The 25,557-nt window shown below is 39.1% G+C and overlaps 2 protein-coding genes across 2 annotated transcripts in view; both read right to left on the bottom strand.

Annotated features, from left to right (window-relative positions):
• The window catches only part of LOC132535638 (vomeronasal type-2 receptor 116-like), a gene marked incomplete at its 3' end in the record, with an annotated part of 41,606 nt that extends 39,179 nt beyond the window's left edge, over window positions 1–2,427 (bottom strand). The window contains exon 1 of the mRNA XM_060182251.1: window positions 2,239–2,427. Coding sequence (XP_060038234.1) covers window positions 2,239–2,427 — 189 coding nt within the window. The remainder of the gene's footprint in view (window positions 1–2,238) is intronic.
• A 1,733-nt stretch (window positions 2,428–4,160) lies between these two features.
• The window catches only part of LOC132535637 (vomeronasal type-2 receptor 116-like), a 33,761-nt gene continuing 12,364 nt past the window's right edge, over window positions 4,161–25,557 (bottom strand). Inside the window, exons 4-8 of the mRNA XM_060182250.1 lie at window positions 24,766–24,777; window positions 19,164–19,964; window positions 17,255–17,482; window positions 15,953–16,073; window positions 4,161–5,083 (exon numbers count right to left, since the gene is read on the bottom strand). Of these exons, the coding sequence (XP_060038233.1) occupies window positions 4,161–5,083; window positions 15,953–16,073; window positions 17,255–17,482; window positions 19,164–19,964; window positions 24,766–24,777 (2,085 nt within the window). The remainder of the gene's footprint in view (window positions 5,084–15,952; window positions 16,074–17,254; window positions 17,483–19,163; window positions 19,965–24,765; window positions 24,778–25,557) is intronic.

Below are 25,557 nucleotides of genomic sequence, written 5' to 3'. Positions count from 1 at the left end.
ATGAGTCACTACTCAAGGAAATTGAAGAAGATACAAAGAAGTGTGAAGATATTCCATGTTCATGGGTTGGAAGAATTAACATCATCAAAATGAATATACTACCCAGAGCCATCTACAAATTTAATGCTATCCCAATCTAGATCCCAAGCACATTTTTAGGAGAATGAACAAATGCTACAAATGTTTATCTTGAACCAGAAAAGTCCTAGAATTGCCAAAACAATCTTGAGAAGAAAGAACAGAACAGGAGGCATCACACTCCCAGATCTCAAATTGTATTATAGGGCCATTGTCATCAGAACTGCTTGGTACTGGAACATGAATAGACATACTGACCAGTGGAATATAATTGAGAGCCCAGAAGTGAGCCCCCACACCTATGGACACCTAATCTTTGACAAAGGGGCTCAGACTATCAAATGGGGAAAGCACAGTCTCTTCAACAAATGGTGTTGGAAACAAGAATGAAACTGAATCACTGTATTTCACCAAATACAAAAGTAAATTCCAAGTAGATCAAGGACTTGGATGTTAGACCAGAAACTATCACATACTTAGAGGAAAATATTGGCAGAACTCTTTTCTGCATACATTTTAAAGACATCTTCAATGAAACAAATCCACTTACAAAGAAGACTAAGGCAAGTATGAACCTGTGGGACTACATCAAATTAAAAAGCTTCTTCACAGCAAAAGAGACCACTACCCAAACCAAGAGACACCTCACAGAATGGAAGATCTTTATATGCCATACATCAGACAAGAGTTTAATAACCAACATATATAAAGAGCTTGCCATACTCAACAGCAAGACAACAAATAACCCCATCCAAAAATGTGGGGAGGACATGGACAGAATATTCACCACAGAAGAGATCCAGAAGTCTGAGAAGCACATGAAAAAAATGCTCTAAGTCTTTGATTGTCAGAGAAATGCAAATAAAGACAACAATGAGATACCACTTCACTCCTGTGAGAATATCATATATCAGAAAAAGCAACAGCAGCAAATGCTGGAGAGGGTGTGGGGTCAAAGGAACCCTCCTACACTGCTGATGGGAATGTCAATTGGTCCAATCTCTGTGGAGAATAGTCTGGAGAACTCTCAGAAGGCTAGAAATGGACCTACCCTATGATCCTGCAATTCCTTTCCCGGGGATATATCCTAAGGAACCCAACACATCCATCCAAACAGATCTGTGTACACATATGTTCTTGGCAGCACAATTTGTAATAGCCAAAACCTGGAAGCAACCCAGGTGTCTAACAACAGATGAGTGGCTGAGCAAGTTGTGGTATATATACACAATGGAATACTACTCAGCTGTAAAAAATATTGACTTCACCGTTTTCAGCTGATCTTGGATGGACCTTGAAAAATTCATGTTAAGTGAAATCAGTCAGAAACAGAAGGATCAATATGGGATGATCTAGGAACTTTATTTTAGGTATATTCCAATAGGCCCATGACTTTACTAATTTTTGACTGAAACAAATAGCAGTTGGGCTAGGAGTATTGTCTTGGAAGATGAAGTCAGAGTTGAGAATAGGCCAAGAAAGCTGGATCAGGCCAGAGAGTAGCTCCCAAATTTGAGGAAAGTATATATACAATTAACTATATACCCCATCAATCTGACCTCATGTCTATTCCTATTTAGCACAGGATCCTATGTAACCTCTGCATCCCTGTATATTTGAGCTCACATCCCATGGTCATGGCTAGGAACATTCTAGGCTACACTCATTTCAGGACCAGTGTTCCTCAAGTGACAGAGAATGTTGATCCCTTCAGAGAGTGGGGTAGTTTTTACCATTGTTGTTCTACATTGAGGGCAAGGTCCTATAGAGTCCCACCAGAGGGTTTATGATGCTGTTCCTGGTGAAGATGACCAGTGGGAAAAGTTCTATGTGCTCACTTCTTCTGTTGGAAACAACAGCAATTCTCTCAAGGATACAGATATGGGTTGACTATTACTCTCATAATGATCTGTCTATATATAAATTCTTCTTAAGTGCTGCTTCACCAACAGTTTTCAGCTTCTTTCACATCATCTCTAGCAGATTTGAAGGAGTTGGAAAGCAGACTGTGTAGACATAGAGAGAGTGTAGCTCTGGGAACCACCGGGCAGAGGCTCTGGACCCTGGACATCCCATCCCCTATGAGGTGTCCCCCTCAGTCCTTTCCCACTTGCATATGAGGTCTCTCCACATACAACTAGGGCTGGTAGGCAACAGTACCTTAAGGTCCTTCACCTGGTTTATTATCACAGGGACCAAGTCTCTTTGGATTTCTAGGCCCTGCTGAGGCTCCCAGATAGGGGCCTCCCTGTGGTGACGCGGTATACTGGTGGCCATGGATGGAAGTCTCAGCACAGTGCTGATGTTGTCAGCCTTGGCAATAGTATGCAGTGATCTGTGCAGGCACATGGTGGACTGTGGGAGGATCCAGTGTGTGGTGGTGCACAAAGCATTTTGGGAAGGCTGAATAGACTTAAATGTACAGCCAGCCATAAGTCACTCTCTCTCTTTGGCTGCTGCTGCTTCTCCTGGTCAGATGCATCTCGGCGGAGTATCTACCATGGCTACTTCTCCTGGGAACTGAACAAGTGATTATGCTAGCTGGTAAAATTTTAGACCCCTAGACAGCCATGAGCAACCTTTACCAGAGCTGATAATTGCTTATCTTATGGGACTAAACTTTTGATAACTCTACTCAGACTTTATGGACCTAGTGTACTCTTAACCCTTGATGATGATTGTTATTTTGCCTTTTACCTGTTTCACCCTAATAAACCTTGTATTGATTAAACCAGTTCCTGTCTCCCCACTGTGAATGTTCTCCATACCACAGAAGCCCCCAAACCAACCCTGTTTTAAGTTAAATTACCACAGCCCCCCAGGACACTGCAGACAGTCAAGTGTCAAGGAAAACAGGTAACAGTTGGGATGTGGATGTCTTCCAGAAATGAGAGAACATTGTGATCAAATAGCATGTATGTCAAAATGTGACTATGTATTATCTTATTCTGTGTTTGGGTTAATGGTTACTTCAACCTTCTTCCCAAGTTAGGGGTATATATGCCTGATTTTTCCTTCAATAAACGAGTCACCCACCTTTCTGAGGCCTCTCCTGGAGCTGAATGTGTCTGTGATTCTCATTTCTCTGAACACATAGCCCCTGACATGCAGTTACCCAAGGACTCCCAGAGGGCAGTTTTGACCCTCAATACCTGTGGCCAGAGGCGAGATGGGGGACCCAGAGCATCAGCCCATAGACCTAGTCAAATATGAGGAGCATCCAGCACCACAAGTGACCACAGGTGATGGTGCAGTTGGGGTCATGAGTGAAGATTATTCATGCCACTGGCTGCAGACTGAGCAGCAGTATGAATGGGACAACAGTGGGGCCCATAGGCATTTGGAAGGTGGGTAGTAGTGGGACAAAATGGGGCTAGAATGGCAGGAAGTGAGTCATAATAAACAGGAAGGAAGCAGATGTGCGGAAGCTGGGAAGCCAACAGGTTGTGGACAGTGTCATGTATTCATCATGTAGGCCACAAACCTTGTATTTCTGTTTTTCTTTCTTTTATTTACTCTTTATTGGAAGATTACTGTTTTAGTATTGCGGTTTTTTGTTTTTCTTTTCTTTTTTTTCCTCCAGGGTTATTGTTGTGACTCAGTGCCTGCACCATGAATACACTGCTACTGGAGGCCATTTCCCCCCTTTTGTTGCCCTTGTTGCTGTAGCCTTGTTGTGGTTATATTTATTGTTGTTGATTTCGTTCGTTTTTGGATAAGACAGAGAAAAATGGAGAGAAGAGGGGAAGCCAGAGAGGGGAAGAGAAAGATAGACACCTGCAGACCTGCTTCACCGCCTGTGAAGGAACTTCCCTGCAAGTGGGGAACCAGGGGCTCGAACCGGGTACCTTAGGCTGGTCCTTGCATTTTGTGCCACATGCACTTAACCTGCTGTACTACTGCCTCACCTCCATTATTGTGGGTTTTAATTGAACCACATATTAGGATTATTCTAATGGTTGCTCATCAATATATAGTTCTCACTCAAGTCGTTTCAGTCACATGAGACTACTGACATGGAAAATCAGATTGATTATTTTGTTAGGAATGCGGTGACTGTGACAGACATGTAGGATAAGAACCTAAATATGTGCATTTCTCCTGGGATCCATTTTACTCTTTAAGTATTTCAAAGAGTTCTTGTCAGGTCTAATCAGAATAATGTAACACTTGGGAGCAAAGATGCATACGAGGAGACCAGCACTGGAGGCCAAGATGGAGAAGATCTCCAAGGCCACCATGCGCTTGCCCTGGGAACCGTGGTAGACAGGCAGAAAGGTCACCCAGATGCTGCAGAACACCAGCATGCTGAAGGTCAAGAACTTGGCTTCATTGAAGGCGTCAGGCAGGTTGCGGACAAGGTAGGACAAGGAGAAGCTGACCAGGGCCAAGGAGCCCAGGTAGCCCAGCACACAGTAGAAGGCAGCGACTGAGCCCTTGTCACACACGAGGAGCAGGTGCCTGGGCTCAGAGTGTGTGTCTACATCAATGAAGGGGGGAGACAATCCCAGCCAGATGCCACAGATAACCACTTGGACAAGAGTGCAGATGGGAATGACATAGTTAGAAGCCCCTGATGCCAACAGCCACCTCATGGTTCTTCCCAGCTTCATGGATTTGAATGCCAACAGCACAATAATGGTTTTTGCCAACACAGTGGAAAGAGCCACAGTGAACACAAGTCCAAATGTGATTTGCTGGAGGATGCAGGTGACTGGTTGTGGATGCCCAATGAAGAGAAAGGAGCAGAAAAAGCAGAGGAGGAGGGAGATGAGCAGGATGTAGCTGAGAGTCCTGTTATTGGCCTTGACTATGGGGGTGTCTTGGTGCTTCACAAAGATCCACAGAACCCCAGCTGTGAAGACAGAGAAGCACAAAGCTGTGCAGGCCAGAGCCATCCCCAAGGAATCTTCAATGGACAAGTAGGTCACCAACTTGGGGAGACAGTGTGTTCTCTCTTGGTTTGAATATTCTTGGTCTGAGCACTGGATACACTCTTGTGCATCTAGAGAGATAAGCAAAGAATTGTATTTATTCACAACATTTATTTTTAATAATTTTAAAGTTTATAACCTTCAATCCATTATCTCTAATGACTCCTTCAGATGCACACAGAAGATAAGTTTTCCTATTCTTGATCCTAGAGAAATGTTTAAAAATAAGACTGGCTACATTTCAAAAGAAATTTCAGTCTAAGGCCAGTCTAGATTGGCTAATCCTCTGGTTATGTGATTTACCTTTGACACCGATTCTGTATAATAGTTCTTTACAGTCAACACTGGCTTATATTAGACAAATTTGAAATTCTCTGAGTTAAAATGTTTTTATGGTTTAATTAGAGTTCTCGTTTTTATTTTCACACAAAAGCTGAAAGAGAGAAAGTAGTATCTTTGATATCCTAAATCTCTGAGAAAATATTTTTCTGCAGAAAAAAAATGTATCACAGTTCCTCTTGAATATTCTGATGAGAAATAAAATCTTCCCTTTATACAAATCAGTAATATTTAAAGATATGGGATTCACGTAGCCCAGTTGCCTCAATGTGAGAATGAAGTTAGTAGCAGGTATTTTTTCCCTTTATTTTTCCAATAGGACAGAGAGAAACTGAGAGGGCTGGTGGGGATGGAAAGAAAGAGAAAAAGATAGACACCTGTAGACCTGCTTCACTGCTTGTGAGGTGTCCCCACTGCAGGTGTGGATGGAGAGTTCAAAAACGGATCCTTGGGCATAGGAAGACATTTGTTGTACTGATAATCTAATTGAAAATGCAGCCCATTAGGGAGTTTTGTTGGCATGGTAGGACAGCTCTCTGAGGAGGGAAGCCTTTCTACTCACAGCAACTACATATAGTGGGCAAACTTCTGACTAGGCCGTGCAACGTCAGAATACTCAGAGACGTTAAAACAACACATGGAAGTTTAGAACTTACAGTACACGTGGTAGAGAATGATGTAGTTTCACATCAGTGAAAAATCAGATTTTAACGGGGCCGGGCGGTAGTGCAGTGGGTTAAAGTGCAGGTGGTGCAAAGCACAAGGACTAGAGTCAGGATCCCGGTTCAAGCCTCCAGCTCCCCACCTGCTGGGGAGTCACTTCACAGGCAGTGAATCAGGTCTGCAGGTGTATGTCTTTCTCTCCCCCTCTCTGTCTTCCCAACCTCTCTCCATTTCTATCTGTCCTATCCAACAATGATGACATCAATAACAACAATAACAACTACAACAACAATAAAAAAGGCAATTAAAAAAGGGAAAATTTAAAAAATCAAAAAAAGAAAAATCAGATTTTGGAATAAGTCAGTGAGAAAAATCTTTTTTACTAGTAGGACAGTAAAATTAAAGTAAGAATTAAATAGTTAAGGGCTTAATGGAGGGGGCTGGACAGTGGTGAACCAAATTAAGCATACATTGTCCCAAGTCCAAGAATCCATGCAAGAATCCCAATTGGAGCCCCTGGCTAACCACCTGTAGGTTGAACGATTCTCAAAGTATATAATCTTCCTCTCTCTGTCTCTATCTTCCCTTCCTCTCTCAATTTCTCTCTGTCTTAGCCAATAAAATGGGAAAACATGGCTTCCAGAAGCAGTTGATAACACTGAGCCCCTACAATGTTGCTGGAGGGGAAAAATACTGATTCAATGGAAACATTGGGCCTGGAGAGATAGCATAATGTTTTGCAAAAAGATTTCATGTCTCATGCTCTGAGGTCAAAGGTTCAATCCTCAACATCACCACAATCCAGAACTGAGCAGGGCTCTGGTTGGTATCATTCTTCTTTTTTTCTCTCATTTTTTTCTTTATTGGAGGATTAATATTTTCCATTCAACAGTGAATACAATAGCTTATATATACATAACATTTCTCAGCTTTCCTCATAACAATACAACCCCCACTAGGTCCTCCACCATCTTTTCCAGGACCTGTACTATCCCCTGCACCCACCCACCCCAGAATCGTTTACTTTGGTGCAATACACCAACTCCAATCCAAGTTCTGCTTAGTGCTTTCTCTTCTCATCTTGTTTTTCGACTTCTGCCTGTGATTGAGATCATCCTATATTCATCTTTCTGTTTCTGACTTATTTTACTTAAGATGATTTCTTCAAGCTCTATCCAAGATGGGCTGAAAATGGCGAAATCATCATTTTTAATAGCTAAGTAGTATTCCATTGTGCAATAGACCACAACTTGCTCAGCCACTCATCTGTTGTTGGACACCTAGGTTGCTTCCAGCTTTTAGCTATTACAAATTGCTATGAACATAGGTATACGTAGATCTTTTGGGGTGGGTACGTTTGGTTCCTTAGGGTATATCCCCAGGAGATGAATAGCAGGGACATAGGATAGGTCCATCTCTAACCTTGTGAGACTTCTCCACACTGCTCTCTCCACATAAGTTGAACCAGTTTACATTCCCACCAGCAGTGCAGGAGGGTTCCTTTTTCCTCACAATGCCTCCTGCATCTGTTGCTGCTGCTTTTTCTGATATATGACAGTCTCACAGGAGTGTAGTAATCTCATTGTTGTTTTTATGGTTGGTCTCTTTCTATCTCTGTCTTTCTCTTGGCATCTCTCTCATTAAAGTAAATAAAATATAGAGGTCAGTGGTGGTGCAGCTGGTTAAGCACACACATTACAGTGTACAAAGACCTGCGTGCAAGCTCCCAGTCAACACCTGTAGGGAGAAAGCTTTGCAAGTTGTAAGCAGGGCTGTAGTTGTCTCTCTGCTCTGTCTCTTTCACTCTCTATCACCTCCTTCCCTCTCGACTTCTTCTTCTTCTTCTTTTTTTTTTTTTGCCTCCAGGGTTATTGCCTGTACTATTAATCCACTGATCCTGGAGGCCATTTTCCCCATTTTGTTGCTCTTGTTGTTAATGTTATTGTTGCCAGTGCTGTTGGATTGAACATAGAGAAATCAAGAGTGATGGAGAAGACAGAGAAGGTGAGAGAAAGATAAACACCTGCAGACATACTTCATCACTTGTGAAGTGACCCCCCCTAAAGGTGGGGAGCCAGGGACTCAAACCCTGATCCTTACACTGGTCCCTGCACTTTGCACCATGTGTGCTTAACCTACTGCACTACTGCCAGTCTCCCCTCTCGATTTCTGACTGTCTCTACCCAATAAGTAAATAAAGATCATAAAATAAATGAATAGAAAATAAAACATTCAAGTATACAGGCCCTTTTCACTCAGTGGACAGCAAAAATCAGATGAAAGTAAAATTTGGGCTTAAGGGGGCAGGGCCAAAAAGACGATGGAGAAGCTGCTATTGGCTTGAGCTCTGACAACATCTGCTGGAAACGGTAGGAATTTTTGCCTTTAGCAGGACAGTGACATAGCTTTGACACCAAGGAGGTGACTATAATTTGGGTTAGAAAATAGAGAAAAAAGAAAGGAAAATTGATTGTTACAATTATTATTCCTGAAGTGCACCCCTGCCCCCCCATAATCAGACCCTGGGGGCCAGAGAGCTGCTCCTAACAGGCTGCCCCACTGAGCTTCTTTCTTTACCAATATTCCTGTCTCACCAGGGGTTCATTTCAATTCCAATCCTGTTCCTTTCTGAAACTCTTGGCCCTTCTTCTTTCCAGCTGGCCAATTGGAGCTACAAATATTTGACCAAGCAGAACCTTACTCAGAAAGAGAAAGACTGCCAGAGGTGTTTTTTTTGTTTGTTTTATTTTCTTAACAATCAGCTGCCTCTACTCAGGGGACATGAGGCAATCTGGAGCCATCCAAGCTGAAGGCAGGACAGGTTTTTTACTCTGTTCATTTTATTATTAATACTATATATAGGTATATCCCTTTTCCCCCCTCCTTCAGTTGGACCAGAATTAACTCTTAGTGTATTTTCCATAGCTAGGGGAGTGGGTGTCTTATCCATTGCTAGAGGAACTTGTCTCACTCTTTCTACATCCCCTAACAACTCTCCCCCTTCTCCCTCCTCCTAGCTAATTAAATAATAATAATAATAATAATAATAATAATAATAAACTCTTTCCTTTCACTGCTCTTTTATTACTGTTCTTTTTCTTATCTTTTTTCTTTTCTCTCTGTTTTTTCTTTCTTTTTCTCATTATTGTCATCCTTTCTTACTTCCTCCTTTTTTGGCTTTCTGAATTCACTGATACACATTTGTGAATTATTTTGGGGAAGAAATCTGACTCAGAGTGGACTCTCTCTGTGTGTATCTTTGTTCTACTTCCCTTTCTCCTCTTGCTACCCCTAGAATATACAGTGGATAGTAGATTTGCATAATTGTCTATTCTTGGTATCCCTTTTTTTCTTTCTATTTTTCTTTACTTGGATTTGGATGCTGTTTTTTCTCGGACTGGAGACATTGTTTGGCTAACTAATATTGGTTAAACTCTCCAGTCCCTGCTTCAGTTGCTATTGTAATTTCTGAGATTGGTGATTGCATTTGTCATAAAGGTATCTAGTATAGTGTGGCTTGTACTCAAGACACAACAACTGAGGCAAACAGAACATAAAAATAAAAAACACATTAATAAAAAAATGGTTAGATCAAGAGCAAATAAAACTGCTGCTACAATGAAGAAAAAAGCCCAGAAGAAAACATAAATCAGCCAGAAGTAGCCATAAATAAGAAAGTATGCAAGCAATAATAAAGTTATTGACCACAAAAATGAAAACAAATTTGGAGGAAAGGGCTAGCAATATTAGGGAAACGACAGATAAAACCCTCAAGGAAAAATACTAATTACCTTGAGGCAATTAGAGTACTGAAAGCTGAAATAGATGAACTGAAGAAAGCAGCAGAGGGAAGGGATAGCAGACTACCAGAAGCAGAAAACAGAATTAGCCAGACAGAGGATGAGGTATAGAAAATTAAGAGGTGAAAGAACTCAAAAAGAGATTGAGAGACACTGAAAACAACAGCAGAGACATATGGGATGATCTCCAAAGGAGTAACATTCATATAATTGGCATGCCAGAGGAAGAAAGAGAGGAAGGGGAAGCAAACATTCTAGAGGAAATTATAGAAGAAAACTTCCCAGACCTAAACAACAGAAAGGACATTAAGATTCCAGAGGCCCAGAGAGTTCCAAACAGAATCAACCCAGACCTGAAGACACCAAGATACATCATAGTCACAATGAAAAGAAGTAAGGATAAAGAAAGGATCGTAACGGCTGCAAGAGAAAAAAAAAGTCACTTGTCAAAGGCTTAAACTCACCTATCAAAAGGCACAGAGGGAGGATGGATCAGAAAACACACCCCAACCATATGCTGCTTGCATGAATCCCATCTGACACAACAAGATAAACACAGACTTAAAGTGACAGGATGGAAAACTATCATACAGGCTAATGGACCACAAAAAAGGCAGGAACAGCCATTCTCATTTCTGACACAATAGATTTTAAATTAAAGTAATAAAAGATAGGCAAGGACATTACATAATGATTAGAGGTTCAATCAGCCAAGAAGAGTTAACAATTATTAACATCTATGCACCAAATGAGGGACCGTCTAATACATCAAGCACCTACTGAAAGAATTTCAAAATTATATAATAGTAATACAGTAATAGTGGGAGACTTTAACACTCCACTCTCACACTTACACAGATCAACAAAGTAGAGAATCAAAAAGAAACAAGAGAATTAAATGAAGAGATGGTCAGACTAGACCTCCTGGACATTTTCAGAGCCCTTCACCCCAGAAAACTGGAATACACATTCTTTTCAAATCCACACAACACATACTCAATGATAGACAACATGGTAGGCCTCAAAGACAGCATCAATAAATTCAAGAGCATTGAAATCATCCCAAGTATCTTCTCAGACCACAGTGGAGTAAAACTAACATTTGACAACAAACGGAAAATTATTAAAAGTCACAGAATTTGGAAACTAAACAACATACTGCTTAAGAACCACTGGTTCAGAGAGTCACTCAAGCAAGAAATCCAAATGTTCCTGGAAACAAATGAAAATGAAGACACAACCTATCAAAATATTTGGGAGTATACTAAAGCAGTATTGAGAGGGAAACTAATAGCCATACAATCACATATTAAACAACAAGAAAAAGCTCAAGTAAACGACCTTACTGCACACCTTAAGAACTTAGAAGAAGAGGAACAAAGGAACCCTAAAGCAACCAGGACAGAAATCACTAAAATTAGAGCAGAAATAAACAACATTGAAAATAAGAAAACCATACAAAAGATCAATGAAGCCAAATGTTGGTTCTTTGAAAGATTAAACAAAATTGACAAACATCTAGCCAGACTCACCAAACAAAAAAGAGAGAAGACTCAAATTAATAGAATTGCAAACGATGGAGGAGATATCACATCTGACACCACAAATCCAGAAAACCATGCAAAACTTCTATGAAGAACTATGCGCCACCAAGCTAGAGAATCTGTAATAAATGGAAGAATTCCTAGAATCATATGCCCTTCCAAAACTGAACCAAGAATAACTACAAAACCTAAATGAATCAATCACAAACAAAGAAATTGAAACCGTTATTAAGAATCTCCCCAACAACAAAAGTCCAGGACCAGATGGCTTCACAAATGAATTCTACAAACCATTCAGAAAACTGTTAGTACCCATACTTCTAAAACTTTTCCATAAGATCGAAGAAACAGGAACAGTCCCTTTCACCTTCTATGAAGCCAACATCACCCTGATACAAAAGCAGATAGGGAAACAACAACAACAACAACAACAACAACAACAAAAAACTACAGACCAACTATCCCTGATGAACATAGATGCCAAAATATCAAACAAGATATTGGCCAAGTGTATACAGCAGCATATCAAAAAAATTGTTCATCATGACCCAGTGGGATTCATCCCAGGTGGTTCAATATCCGCAACTCAATCAATGTCATTCACGACATCAATAAAAGCAAAGCCAAAAACCACATGATTATCTCAATAAATACAGAGAAAGCCTTTGACAAAATATAACACCCATTCATGCTTAAAACTAAAAAAATGGGGATAGACAGGAAATTCCTCAAGATAGTGGAATCCATATATAGCAAACCTACAGCCAACATCATACTCAATGGTCAGAAGCTGAAAGCATTCCCCCTCAGACAGGGGACTAGACAGGGCTGCCCACTATCACCATTACTCTTCAACATAGCAATCAGGCAAGAGAAAGAAATCAAAGGAATACAGTTTGGAAGGGAAGAAGTCAAGCTCTCACTATTTGCAGATGATATGATATATGTATATATGTATATGTATACATAGAAAAACCTAAAGAATCCAGAAGAAAACTACTGAAAGTTATTAGGCAATATAGCAATGTGTCAGGCTACAAAATCAATGTACAAAAATCAGTGGCATTTCTTTACGCAAGCACTAAATCTGAAGAATCAGACATCCGAAATCACTCCCATTCACTGTTGCGCAAAATCAATAAAATACCTAGGAATAAAGCAGACCAAAGAAGTGAGAGACTTGTATACTGAAAACTATGAGTTGCTTTTCAAGGAAATAGAAACTGATAACAAGAAATGAACAGACATCCCATGGTCATGGATTGGAAGAATATCATCAAAATGAATATTCTCCCCAGAGCCATAAACAAATTTAATGTGATACCCATCAAAGTTCCACCAAGCTTCTTTAAGAGAATAGAAGAAAAACTACATTCATTTATCTGAAAGCAGAAAACACCTAGAATTGCCAAAACCTTCTTGAGGAAAAGAAGCAGAAATGGAGGCATCACACTCCCAGATCTCAAACTATATTATAAATTCATCATCATCAAAACAGCCCGGTACTCGAACAAAAAATAGGCATACAGACCAGTGGAATAGAATTGAAAGCCCAGAAATAAATCCCCACACCTATGGACATCTAATCTTTGATAAGGGGGTCCAAAGTATTACACGAAAGAGGGAGGCTCTCTTCAACAAATGGTTCTGGGAAGAGTGGGTTGTAATATGCAGAAGAATGATATTGAACCACCTTATCTAACCAGAAACAAAAATAAACTCCAAATGGATAAAGGACCTGGATGCCAGACTGGAAACTATCAAAAACTTAGAGGAAAACATTGGTAAAACACTTTCCCATCTAAGCTCAATGATATCTTTGATGAAAAAACCCAACTGAAAGGAAGACTAAAGCAGAAACAAACCAATGGAACTACACCAAATTGAAAGGCTTCTGCATAGCCAAAAGAGACCCCTCACAGAATGGAAGAAGATATTCACATGACATACATCAGACAAGAGACTAATCACCAAAATATACAAAGAGCTCAGCAAACTTAGCAAGAAAATAGCAAATGACCCCATCCAAAAATGGGCAGAGGATATGAACATAACATTCACTACAGAAGAGTTCCAAAAGGCTAACAAACACATGAAAAATTGCTCCAGGTCACTGATTGTCAGAGAAATTCAAATAAAGACAACATTGATATACCACCTCACCCCTGTGAGAATGCCATACATGAAAAATGACAGCAGCAACAAATGCTGGAGAGGATTTTGGGACAGAGGAACTCTTTTGCAAAGCTGGTGGGAATGTAAATTGGTTCAGCCTCTGTGGATAGCAGTCTGGAGAACTCTCACAAGGCTAGACATGGACCTTCCATATGATCCAGTAATTCCTCTCCTGGGGATATACCCCAAGGACTCCATAACACCCAACCAAAAAGATGTGTGTACTCCTATGTTCTTAGCAGCACAATTCATAATAGCTAAAACCTGGAAGCAACCCAGGTGCCCCAAAACAGATGAGTGGCTGAGAAAGCTGTGGTATATATACTCAATGGAATACTATGTAGCTATTAAGAACAATGAATCCACCTTCTCTGGCCCAATTTGGACAGAGCTAGAAGGAATTATGTTAAGTGAGCCAAGTCAGAAAGATAGAGATGAGTATGGGATGACCCCACTCATCAACAGAAGTTGAGAAAGAAGATCTGAAAGCGAAACTAAAAGCAGGGTCTGACTAAATTGAAAGTAGGGCACCAAAGTAAAAACCCTGTGGTGAGGGGGAGGGGAGACATGCAGCTTCCTGGGCAGGTGGGGGTAGGGGTAGGGGTGGATGGGTCTGATGGGACACAGTCTTTTGGTGGTGGGAATGGTGTTTATGTACACTCCTATTAAAGTGTAGTCATGAGGTCCGGGAGGTGGCGCAATGATAAAGCTTTGGACTCTCAAGCATGAGGTCTCGAGTTCGATCCCCAGCAGCACATGTGCGAGAGTGATGTCTGGTTCTTTCTCTCTCCTCCTATCTTTCTCATAAATAAATAAAATATTAAAAAAATAAAGTGTAGTCATATAAATCACTATTTAATATGAGGGATTGATTGTATGTCTCGAAGTTTTTAAAATACACACTGAGTCTTTTTAGTATATAGGCTGTGTCTTTGATATGCAGAATCTCTCAAAAGCCTAGACCAAGTAGATAAGAAGCAACTGGTGGCACAGCTATATACAAGAAACTGGATATTATACAGCAAACCCTAACAAAGGGACTTTTCAAATTTAACCCAATGACCAAATAATGTGATGATAACAATAACTATCCATTGTCTTTTTGAACCCTAAGACGACAGCAGGGAACTCACATTTCCACTACAGAGCCTATATTTCCCCCAGTACTGGAACCTTAGTGTAGGGCCCACTTTCCCACATGCCTCTCCCAATTCATATGAAATAATATTGCATCTGCCGATCGCAACCTAATCAATGCAACAATTGCCGACTCAACATGCTTCAGCTCAGTCTGTGTCCCAGCACTTCAGGTGTGGAATCAAAACCCTTTAGCTTCATTACTCGGGTGAGACATTACCTTTCGTAGTATTCTCTAATTCCATCCCAGGTGGTTCAATTTTTAACAAAGTCCCAAAACCTAGATATAGACCAAGTTCCGTGAGATAGAGCATATGTACACAAGTATTCATAAACTAGGGCAAAATATATACCTGAAACAGAAGTACACTTGAGGTTGCAGTGAGTACCACACCCCCACAACACTTCCTCTTCACTATTGCAACCATTTGGTCCATGATTGCTCAACAATTTGTTTGGCTTTGTATGTTAACTCTCTTTTCAGCCACCAGGTTCCAGATGCCATCAAGATGCCTGCCAGGATCCCCTGGACTGAAGACCCCACCAATGTGTCCTGGAGCTCAGCTTCCCCAGAGACCCACCCTACTAGGGAAAGAGAGAGGTAGACTGGGAGTATGGATCGACCAGTCAATGCCCATGTTCAGTGGGAAGCAATTACAGAAGCCAGACCTTCCACCATCTGCAACCCACAACAACCCTGGGTCCATGCTCCCAGAGGGATAAAGAATGGGAAAGCTATTGGGGAGGGGATGGGATATGGAGAATGGGTGGCGGGAATTGTGTGGAGTTGTACCGCTCCTATCCTACAGTTTTGTTAAAATCTCCTTTCTTAAATAAAAAAAAAGAAGGTCTCAAGGATCCTGCTTTGAGACCCTGGCTCCCCACCGGTGGGGAAGGGGAGTCACTTCACAGGTGGTGAAGTAGGTCTGTAGGTGTCTATCTTTCTCTCCCCTTCTCTGTCTTCCCCTCCTCTCTCTATTTCTCTCTGTCTTCTCCAACAACGAGAACATCAATAACAACAAGAAGAATTACTACTACAAAAAAAAAATGAGGGCAACAAAAGGGAATAAATAAATTTTTTTTTAAAAAAAGTTAAAATAGGGAAATAAAGCTTTAAGAAATTTCTGGGATGCAGAGGTCCATGAGGTGGTGCACCTGGCTAAGTGCACATGCTATCATTGGTGGAGTCCATTGATATAATAGAAGCCAATATCCAACTTTTGCTTTTCATTGAGGTAATGCAGGTCACGGAGTACAAGTGAGCATTGATAAGTTTTCCTACCTTGTGTATTTGAAATCTCCCCTGTCAGACAAAAGACACATTCAAAGCAGCAGATTGCCTTAGCCTGTATAACTTTCTTGAATCCCGGACCACACTTGTGGGTGCACACAGATATGGGGGGCTAAGGTAGAAAAGAGAAAGTCTGTCAGAACATTCCTTTTGTATTGTGGTATAAACAGATATCACAAATATATCATCTACAAGACTTTAAGAGTGGCATGTAGTCCAGTATTGTCAAATATATATATACACACACACACACACACACATATATATATATATATATATATATATATATATATATATATATATATAATAGAACTGATGTCCAAAACTCTATCTTGTAGAGCTAGCTGGAATTCTTAGTATTCATTTCATAATTGCCAGGAAAGATCAGAAAATCAAAGCTTTTGATTTTCATTAATTTGATAATTAGTGACACTGAGCATTTTTTGGGGAAATATCTATGTATGCATAGACTAGATGGGTCAGAATGATCTGGTCCTGTCAGTATCTAAATAGTAAATAGCATTAAATGACTTAAGTCATGGTGAGGTCAAGTATAATATTGTCGATTCTAACCACGGGATTTTCAAAGTAAATCAAGCTCCCAAATAAGTTGGTTATCATAATTATCTACTTCCTTCTCAAACTCTAAGACTGCATAGAACTTTCCCCATTTTTCTTAAAATATTTTTTTCTTCCAGTTCTGGAATATCTGGGACTTTGTTTGTATTTCTTGATGCCTCTCCTGTTAACCTCTTACCCTATTATACCACCTCTGCTGACCTTAAGAAGAAAAAGTAGTAATACTTCATTGGTTCTTTGTCATTACCCAGACTTCACCACTCAAAGCTGTTTTTTTTTCAAGTAGAGAGACAGAGAGAGATAGTAGAGCATAGTAACTTTCTCCAATGTAGTAGAAGTCAGGTATCAGTCTATGTTTTGCTGGCATTACAGGAAAACCTAACACATGCCCCTTACATAATGTAAGTAAGCATTTAAAATATAAGAAAGGCCAGTGACATCTCTGACTTGGATAGTGTGTTTCTTTGTCATCCTTTATCACTGCCCTTTTGCCTTCTCTATCTTTTATATAAAAATAAAAATAAAAATAAATGATGTGAGCTTTATCTAAAATTTAAAACTTATGAAGGACCATCAAAATAGTCTGCACACAGTACATTACACTGTAAATATGATGTTAGTTATAAATCAGAAGTGTGAACACTCTATCTCATGTTAGGACTCTATTTAGATGTTTCCATTATGTCCGTAAGTAGAAATGAAATGTTACTGTACCTTTTCCAGTTCAATAGGCCATTCTATGGCCTCTTTATTGAGGACCAAAGTTTGGTTATTTTGACCATTGATGACAAACTCTCCCACCTTAACTAGGAAGTCATGAGCTGCAGGAAATGACACAGTGTTCAGGATATCGTATCGTTTTACTGACTTTCTTTGGTCTTCCAAGGATATGTGTTCCCCAAAGCTGTTAGTAAACTGGATGTTTCTGAGAAATAAGTGAAGCTAGGGGAAAAGTAAATTTATAAATGAAAAGTGTGTTCAAATTAGAGATTGAGGTCCCATGCCTATCAACACATCCTTCCCCCCAAACTTAAATGTTCTTTGTAATAATAGTTGTTTGTTTATTATTTATTTACTTAATTAATTATTTGTTTTATTGTCACTAGGGTTATTGCAGCAGACCCATGCCTACATAGTGACTTCACCATTTTACTGGACAAACCACTGACCAGTACCAGATTTCATTTCTGTCTGAATGGCCGTCAGTGGCCCAATGAGAAAATCAATTCCCTAGCCATAAAATAAATTTAGAAATCAATTAATTAAATTATAATGTTTCCTATAGTTTTGTCGATACATGGACATTTGTACAAGACAGACCAATGACATCTGGTCAGGCTAGTCCTTTCTCACTAAAGGGGGCAATATAGACACTTTATAAATTCTACATGCACTATAAATAGTATTATATATACTGAAATGAACCATAACCCAATCTGCCACAATTTTGCATGCTTTAAATAAAATTATGCAAAGGACTCATACTGTAGTCTTCAAAGAAGACTTAGTTTTATGATACCAGAAAACTGATTTGATCTATGTCTTTTTGGTCTATATTTTGTCATAAGTTATTTGCTATGGAACTTTTGTTTATATTCTGAAATTATCTCTATTATTTTAAAATACATGAATTTAATGATGAAAAATAACTTCCTTGCATTGTGTGTCTGCTCTGTCTTGAATGTGTCCCATATTTGATCCTGATCCTGACTACATTGGAGGATGCTTCTTTATCTATCTATCATCTATCTACATATCTATATATCACACATCTATCTATATATCTCATCTAGCTATCTCCTATCTTCTATTGATCTATTACCTGTCAAATAACTATTATCTATCATCCATCTAGCACCTGTCTATATATCATCTACCATCTAATCTATCTGTGTATCATCTACTTATCTATCAGATTTGCCTCTATCTCCTCATCTAAAAATATCATCCCAGAGTCATAAAGACCCACTAATGACAAAGAGTAAGTATACGTTATATGTATTAATCACTTAGCATTATTGGAATACTCTTAAAAAGCAATGAGTTTAAGTAGAGTTTATAAATAAAAGCAGGTCCTGGGAGTTGGGCTGGAGAACAGTGGGTTAAGCGCCAGTTCGAGCCCCCTGCTTCCCCACCTGCAGAGGAGTTGCTGTGAAGCAAGTCAGCATGTGTCTTTCTTTCCTCCTCTCTGTCTTCCCCTCCTCTCTCCATTTCTCTCTGTTCTCCCTAACAAAGATGACATCAATAATAACAATAACTACAACAACATTAAAAAAGGCATAAAAGGGAAAATAAGTAAATTTTAAAAAGCAGGTCCTTAAGTAAGGTTATTCTAATCAATGTCATTCAGGATTTATTTTCTCCTCATCAAGAGAAAAATGGTATTAAATGAAATTTCATTGTGTAATGATATCAATACCCTGAATTTTTTTGAAGACAGGATTTTCCAGATAGATATTCTAGAATTAGTCATAAGCAACATATGATATAAATAAATTCTCCCTTTCTTTTTAGGAGGCGATGTTGGTTATGAAATACATTCATTAGTATTTGCTACATTTCAATATGAATGTCTAGAATGTGCTGTCTGTCAGTGCAGATCCTGTATTTGGCGGGGACTAACCTGCCAAGAGAGAAGCATTGGGATGTTTGCATCTCTTGTCAATCCTGTTTCTGTTTCCTCCTGAAACATCTCGTGGAGGGCTCTGGTTACTATATGCACAGCATTGTAGACAATATAGGTGGATTCAGACATGATTGTATTTCCTGGTATAAACTCTAGGGAAATATTTGGCAGACAGTCTTTGAATTTTCTACATAGTGACCCAGAAAATGAACATTCAAATGTGTCAAGCCAAAATTTCTCTAAATAAAAATCTTCTGGATATTTTGAAGGGTTGAATGTTTTAATAAAGTCTTCAAAACCAGGCACTTCTCTCTTCTGGGGTAAAAATGAGAGACTTCCATGGAAAAAGTCCATTATACGCTTCACCCTATGCAAGTCAATATATGACTCTGTGGCTATAACCCACATCTTACCTACAAGTTCAAAGGTTCTTTGATAGAAGTATACACCCATAATAATTTGAGAATCACCATACACTACAGAGACATTTACTTTTTCATGATCAGCTAAGAGAGGTATTTTTTCAACATCTAAATTGTCATTCCTTATCCATGAGATAGGTAATGTCAGCATAAAGACAACACATATATAATTTTTCAACATCTCTGCCTCCAACATTGAGACAAATTTATGACTTTTTACATCATCAGAAACAACTATTCCCACCCAAGTCCAGTCAAAATGCAAGAATAGCAAAACCAGTCCATGTGTCAGGAAGTTGTCTTTAGCAGCCATTTGATAGAGTGATGGGAACTGATCTTTGTCACTCAGTAAAGAATGATATGGTCCATACGTGACCTAAACAAGAAACACAAACATTCTGATTTTCATTATGACTAATAAAAATTAAATTTTCTGCCTGGTAGTGGAAAAATATATAAACATAAAATTTAATCAAAAGGAGATATAAACAGAACAGCTGGTGGTCTGGGATGCGATGTCCTGGAATCCCACCTCCCAAGAACCCTACTCCACTAGAGAAAAATAGAAATAGGATGGAAATATGAATAAACATGTCAATGCTCATGTCTAGTGAAGAAGCAATTCCAGAAGCCAGACCTTCCTTCCACCTTCTGCACCCCATAAAGAACTTGGGTCCATACTTCCATAGGGATAAAGAATAAGGAAACTTCCAAGGGGATATGGAACGCTGGTGGTGAGAATTATATAGAATTGTAACCCTCTTATCCCACATTATATTATCTTGTTTATCATTATTAAATCACTAATAAAAAATAAAATATTTTTAGGTAAAGTAAAAGAAGATGAGAATGAAAGAGACTATAGCATCAAAGTTTTATTCGATATGGTGGGATTCTGACTCAAGACTGTCAGGTACACGACAGCACAGAACACTATCCAAATGAGTTGTTTTCCATGCCTGACATTTTAATATGCGCATTTTCAAGAAGAAATGATGATGGCATTGCCCAGGTATTAGATTCAGTAGTTGGATGGCATATTTTACCCTTACTCCATGTGGTTTATGAATAAAATGTGACCCCACTATATCCAGTAATCACTGTTAAATTAAAACATTGAGATGGCCATAAGTATTTACAATAAACTCTTAATCAAACCTATAAAAATAGATCTGGTAAAATGTCAGAGATAGAATTTACAAAACTTATTATGAAAGCAATAAAAGAATCTAAACTTAAGATGCAGAACACACTCAAGAATTCAGAGATCATTTCCCCAAAAATTATAGACACAGTAGAAGAACTACAAACTGAAAGTGGTATAAAGTTCAAATAAATGAAGGAACCAGTGAAAAAGGAGCAATACAGTGTAAGGTAGACTTTGAATGCAGTTCTGACTCAGATGGCAGGCTAGGAAGTAGACTAAATTAGGTTGAGAAGAGGAAATCATGATAAATAGTTAAAAAGCCTCATAAATTTAAATCTTCTAGAGAAGAAAGACTCAGGAAAAAGAAATGATTCTCTGTAAAATTGCAGATTCCATAAGAAGGACAAAAGTGAGAGTCATTCAGATCCTTGAAGAAGAAGAAGAAAGGGGTAAAGAAGCAGAGAACACATTTAAAGAGATCATAGCAGAAACTTTTCACAGCTGAATAATGTTGAAATCACAGACATCCAGGAAATGGAACAAACACCCATATTTGTGAATCTAAATACATGTGAATGAAAGCATATCAGAGTAAAACTATCCCAAAACAAGGACAAGATGAAAATATTGCAAGTTAGCCAGAAAAGAAAGACCTGGTCCGACAGATGCAGAATCATCAAGCTCTCAGCAGATTTCTCATCACAAGCAGTGAAGCAGGTCTGTATTTCTCTCCCCCCTCTATGTCTTTCCCTCCTAAGTTTCTCTCTGTCCTGTCCAACTACAATAATAACAATAACAACAATAACAACAAAGGCAACAAAATTAATAAATGGTCTCCGGGAGCAGTGGATTCATAGTGCACCACCACCCACCCTATTAGCATTTTTTGTATTAAATAATATAATATGTCATGTGAATTTGAAAGAAAAAATATTTACAGAATTAACAACCCTGAGCAAGCATTCTCTTGAATTTTATCAATAATCTCCTAGTTAGAACATATCTCGAATTGAGTAAGCTAGAAGTGCAATCTCAGATGTCAAGCTGCATGTGTTCATTTAGAACTCTCAGAAAATTTATCTGTAGATGCTGTCAGAGAGGGAATGTCAACAGTGGTTTAAATGTAGTTAGATCACTGAATTTGTAGAGATAGTTCTGACTGTGCAGATTGAAGCAAGATGACTATCTATTTGGATATCAACATAGGCCAGTTACTGACTTCTAGACACACTCTGGAAAGCTTACAGTCTATAATGGTCAGTTCTCTTTGCTATGGAAATGTTTTTATAAAAAGGTAAGAAATCAGGAATGGAAAGTACTATTAACAGAGAGATAAATGAGTGCTTCTTGTTTCTTCTGGGTTTATCTTAAAACTAAATCTATCTTTAAATCTAAATCTATCTCATTTATTATTTTTTAATTTTAATTAATACAATGGAAATATTGACAAGACTACAAGATAAGAGTGGTACACTTCCACACAATTCCCACCACCAGAACTCCGTATTATGTGGTCATTGTGAGGAACATTGTAGGCTGCACTTCTTTTAGTGGTAGAGTATGTTGGCCCATTTATTTTAGTGGTAGAGTATGTTGGCCCATTTATATTTACCCTTCTTCTCAGTGAATAATGCCATAATCCAATGGCAAAGGAGATGACTTATTTTCAGTATACAGGGCTTGAGTTAATACATTCCATCGTCTCCGGCAGTACCCCAGGGTGTGAAGCTTGCTCCATGCAGATGTGGACCTACCTGGGGCTTGAACCAGGACCACTGCACATCGTAATGTTTGTGTTCAACCAGATGCACCACCATTTTTCCCCTTAAATATATATATTTTTCCTGTGTCTAATGTATTAGCAATTGAATTTTAGCTTATCTAGTATCTTCTTTAATCAATAACACTAAATGTCAACACTTCATTTTTGCCATCAGGATTATTGCTGGGGCTTGACAGTCTGCACAACCAATTCAATTTTTTAAATCTTTTTTCCATTTCTTTCTCCCTTACTGTCTTTTTCTTATTCTCCTTCTCCTTCTTTCTTCTTCTTCTCCTTCTCCTTCTCCTTCTCCTTCTTCTTCTTCCTCTTCTTTTCTTCCTCCACTTCTACCTTTCTTCTTCTTCTTCATCCTCTTCTTTACTTCTTTTTTCTTCTTCCTCCTCTTCTTTCCTCCTCCTCCTCCTCCTCCTCCTCCTCCTTCTTCTTCTTCTTCTTCTTCTTTCCCTTCTGCTCCTCCATTTTCGTCTTCTTTTTATTCTTTTTTAGAGACAGAGAAATGTAGGGAAAAATAAAAGGAGAGAGAAACAGACAACTTGCAGCTATGCTTTACTACTTGGGAAGCTTCACCCCTTGTGGAGGGTGATGGTGTGCTTGAACTAGTACTCCTGTGCATGGCAATGTGTGTACTCAGGCAGGTACACCACTGCCCAGACCCTGAATACTGAAGTCTTAAATTTGAATTCTCTTAACATTTAATTTTTGCTCAATATATGAACCTAATTCCTGTTAGAATGACCACCAACAAAAAAGCCAATAACAAGTATTGGTGAGGATTTGGGGAAAAGGAATTGCTGTGCATTGCTTATGGGAATGTAACTTGATATAAATTCTATTCAAACAGTATGAAACCTATTTAAAGAAATTAAAAACTTTGATGGATAATGCAATACCCATCAAAGTTCCACCAAGCTTCTTTAAGAGAACAAACACTACAATCATTTATCTGGAACCTGAAAACACCTAGAATTGCCAAAACCATCTTGAGGAAAAGAAACAGAAATGGAGGCATCACACTCCCAGACCTTAACTATATTATAAAGCCATCATCATCAAAACAGCATGGTAATGGAACAAAAATAGGCACACAGACCAGTGGAACAGAATTGAAAGCCCAGAAATAAATCCCAAAACCTATGGGCATCTAATCTTTGATAAGGGGTGCAAAGGATTAAATGGAAAAAGGAGGCTCTCTTCAATAAATGGTGCTGGGAAAACTGGTTTGTAACATGCAGAAGCATGAAATTGAACCACTTTATATCACCAGAAACAACAATCAACTCCAAATGGATCAAAGACCTAGATGTCAGACCAGAAACAATCAAATACTTAGAGGAAAACATTGGTAAAACAATTTCCCAACTACACCTCAAGGACATCTTTGATGAATCAAACCCAATTGCAAGGAAGACTAAATCAGAAACAAACCAATGGGACTACATCAAACTGAAAAGCTTCTGCACATCCAAAGAAACTATTAAACAAACAGAGAGACCCCTCACAGAATGGGAGAAGATCTTCACATGCCATACATCAGACAAGAAATTAATCACCAAAATATATAAAGAGCTCAGCAAACTTAGCACCAAAAAAGCAAATGACCCCATCCAAAAAAGGGCAGAGGATCTGAACTAAACATTCACTACATAGGAGATCCAAAACACTAACAAACATGAAAAACTGCTCTAGGTCACTGATTGTCAGAGAAATGCAAATTAAGGCAACACTAAGATACCACATGACTCCTGTAAGAATGGCATACATCAAAAAGGACAGCAGCAACAAATGCTGGAGAGGATGTGGGGACAGAGGAACCCTTTTACATTGCTGGTGGGAATGTAAATTGGTACAACCTCTGTGGAGAGCAGTCTAGAAAACTCTCAGAAGGCTAGACATGGACCTTACATATGATCCAGTAATACCTCTCCTGGGGTTATACCCCAAGGACTCCATAACACCCAACCAAGAAGAGGTATGTACTCCTATGTTCATAGCAGCACAATTCATAATAGCTAAAACCTGGAAGCTACCCAGGTGCCCAACAACAGATGAGTGGCTGAGAAAGCTGTGGTATATATACACAATGGAATACTACGCAGCTATCAAGAACAATGAACCCACCTTCTCTGACCCATCTTGGACAGAGCTAGAAGGAATTATGTTAAGTGAACTAAGTCAGAAAGATAAAGATGAGTATGGGATGATCCCACTCATCAACAGAAGTTGAGTAAGAAGATCTGAAAGGGAAACTGAAATCAGGACCTGATCAAATTGTAAGTAGGGCACCAAAAACCCTGTGGTGAAGGGTAGAGATGCAGCTTCCTGGGACAGTGGGGGGTGGGAATGGGTGGGAGGGATGGGTCACAGTCTTTTGGTGGTGGGAATGGTGTTTATGTACACTCCTAGCAAAATGTAGACATATAAATCTGTAGTTAATCAATATGAGAGGGGGAAAATCAATTGTATGTCTCAAAGTTTCTCAAAACACAAACTGAATCTTTTTAATATATAGGCTGTGTATTTGATATACAGACTCTCTCAAAAGCCTAGACCAAGGACATTAGAAGCATCCAATAGCACAGCTATATACAAGATACTGGATACTGTACAGCAAATCATAACAAAAGGACTTTTCAAAGTTAACCCAATTTCCAAATAATGTGATGATAACATTAACTATCGATTGTCTTTTTGAACCCTAAGACAGCAGGAACCTCACATCTCCATTATAGAGCCCCTACTCCCCCCAGTCCTGTAACCCTTGGATAGGGCCCACTTTCCCATATGCCTCTCCCAATCCATACCAAATAATATTGCATCCATCGATCACAACCTAACCAATGCAACGATTGCCACCTCAACATGCTTCACCTCAGACTGTGTCCAGAGACTTCACGTTAGGAATGACCACCCTTCAGCTTCATTACTCGGGTGAGACCTTTCCTTTTATAGTACACTCTAATTTCATCTCAGGTGGTTCACTTTCTAACAAAGTCCCATAACCTAGATATACACCAGTTTCTGTCAGAGACAGCTTATGTT

The sequence above is a fragment of the Erinaceus europaeus genome, chromosome 23 (genome assembly GCF_950295315.1).
Source record: "Erinaceus europaeus chromosome 23, mEriEur2.1, whole genome shotgun sequence".
Classification (NCBI taxonomy): Eukaryota; Metazoa; Chordata; class Mammalia; order Eulipotyphla; family Erinaceidae; genus Erinaceus; species Erinaceus europaeus.
Note: the sequence above shows the minus strand (reverse complement) of the source record. Positions and strands in the feature narration are given on the sequence as shown.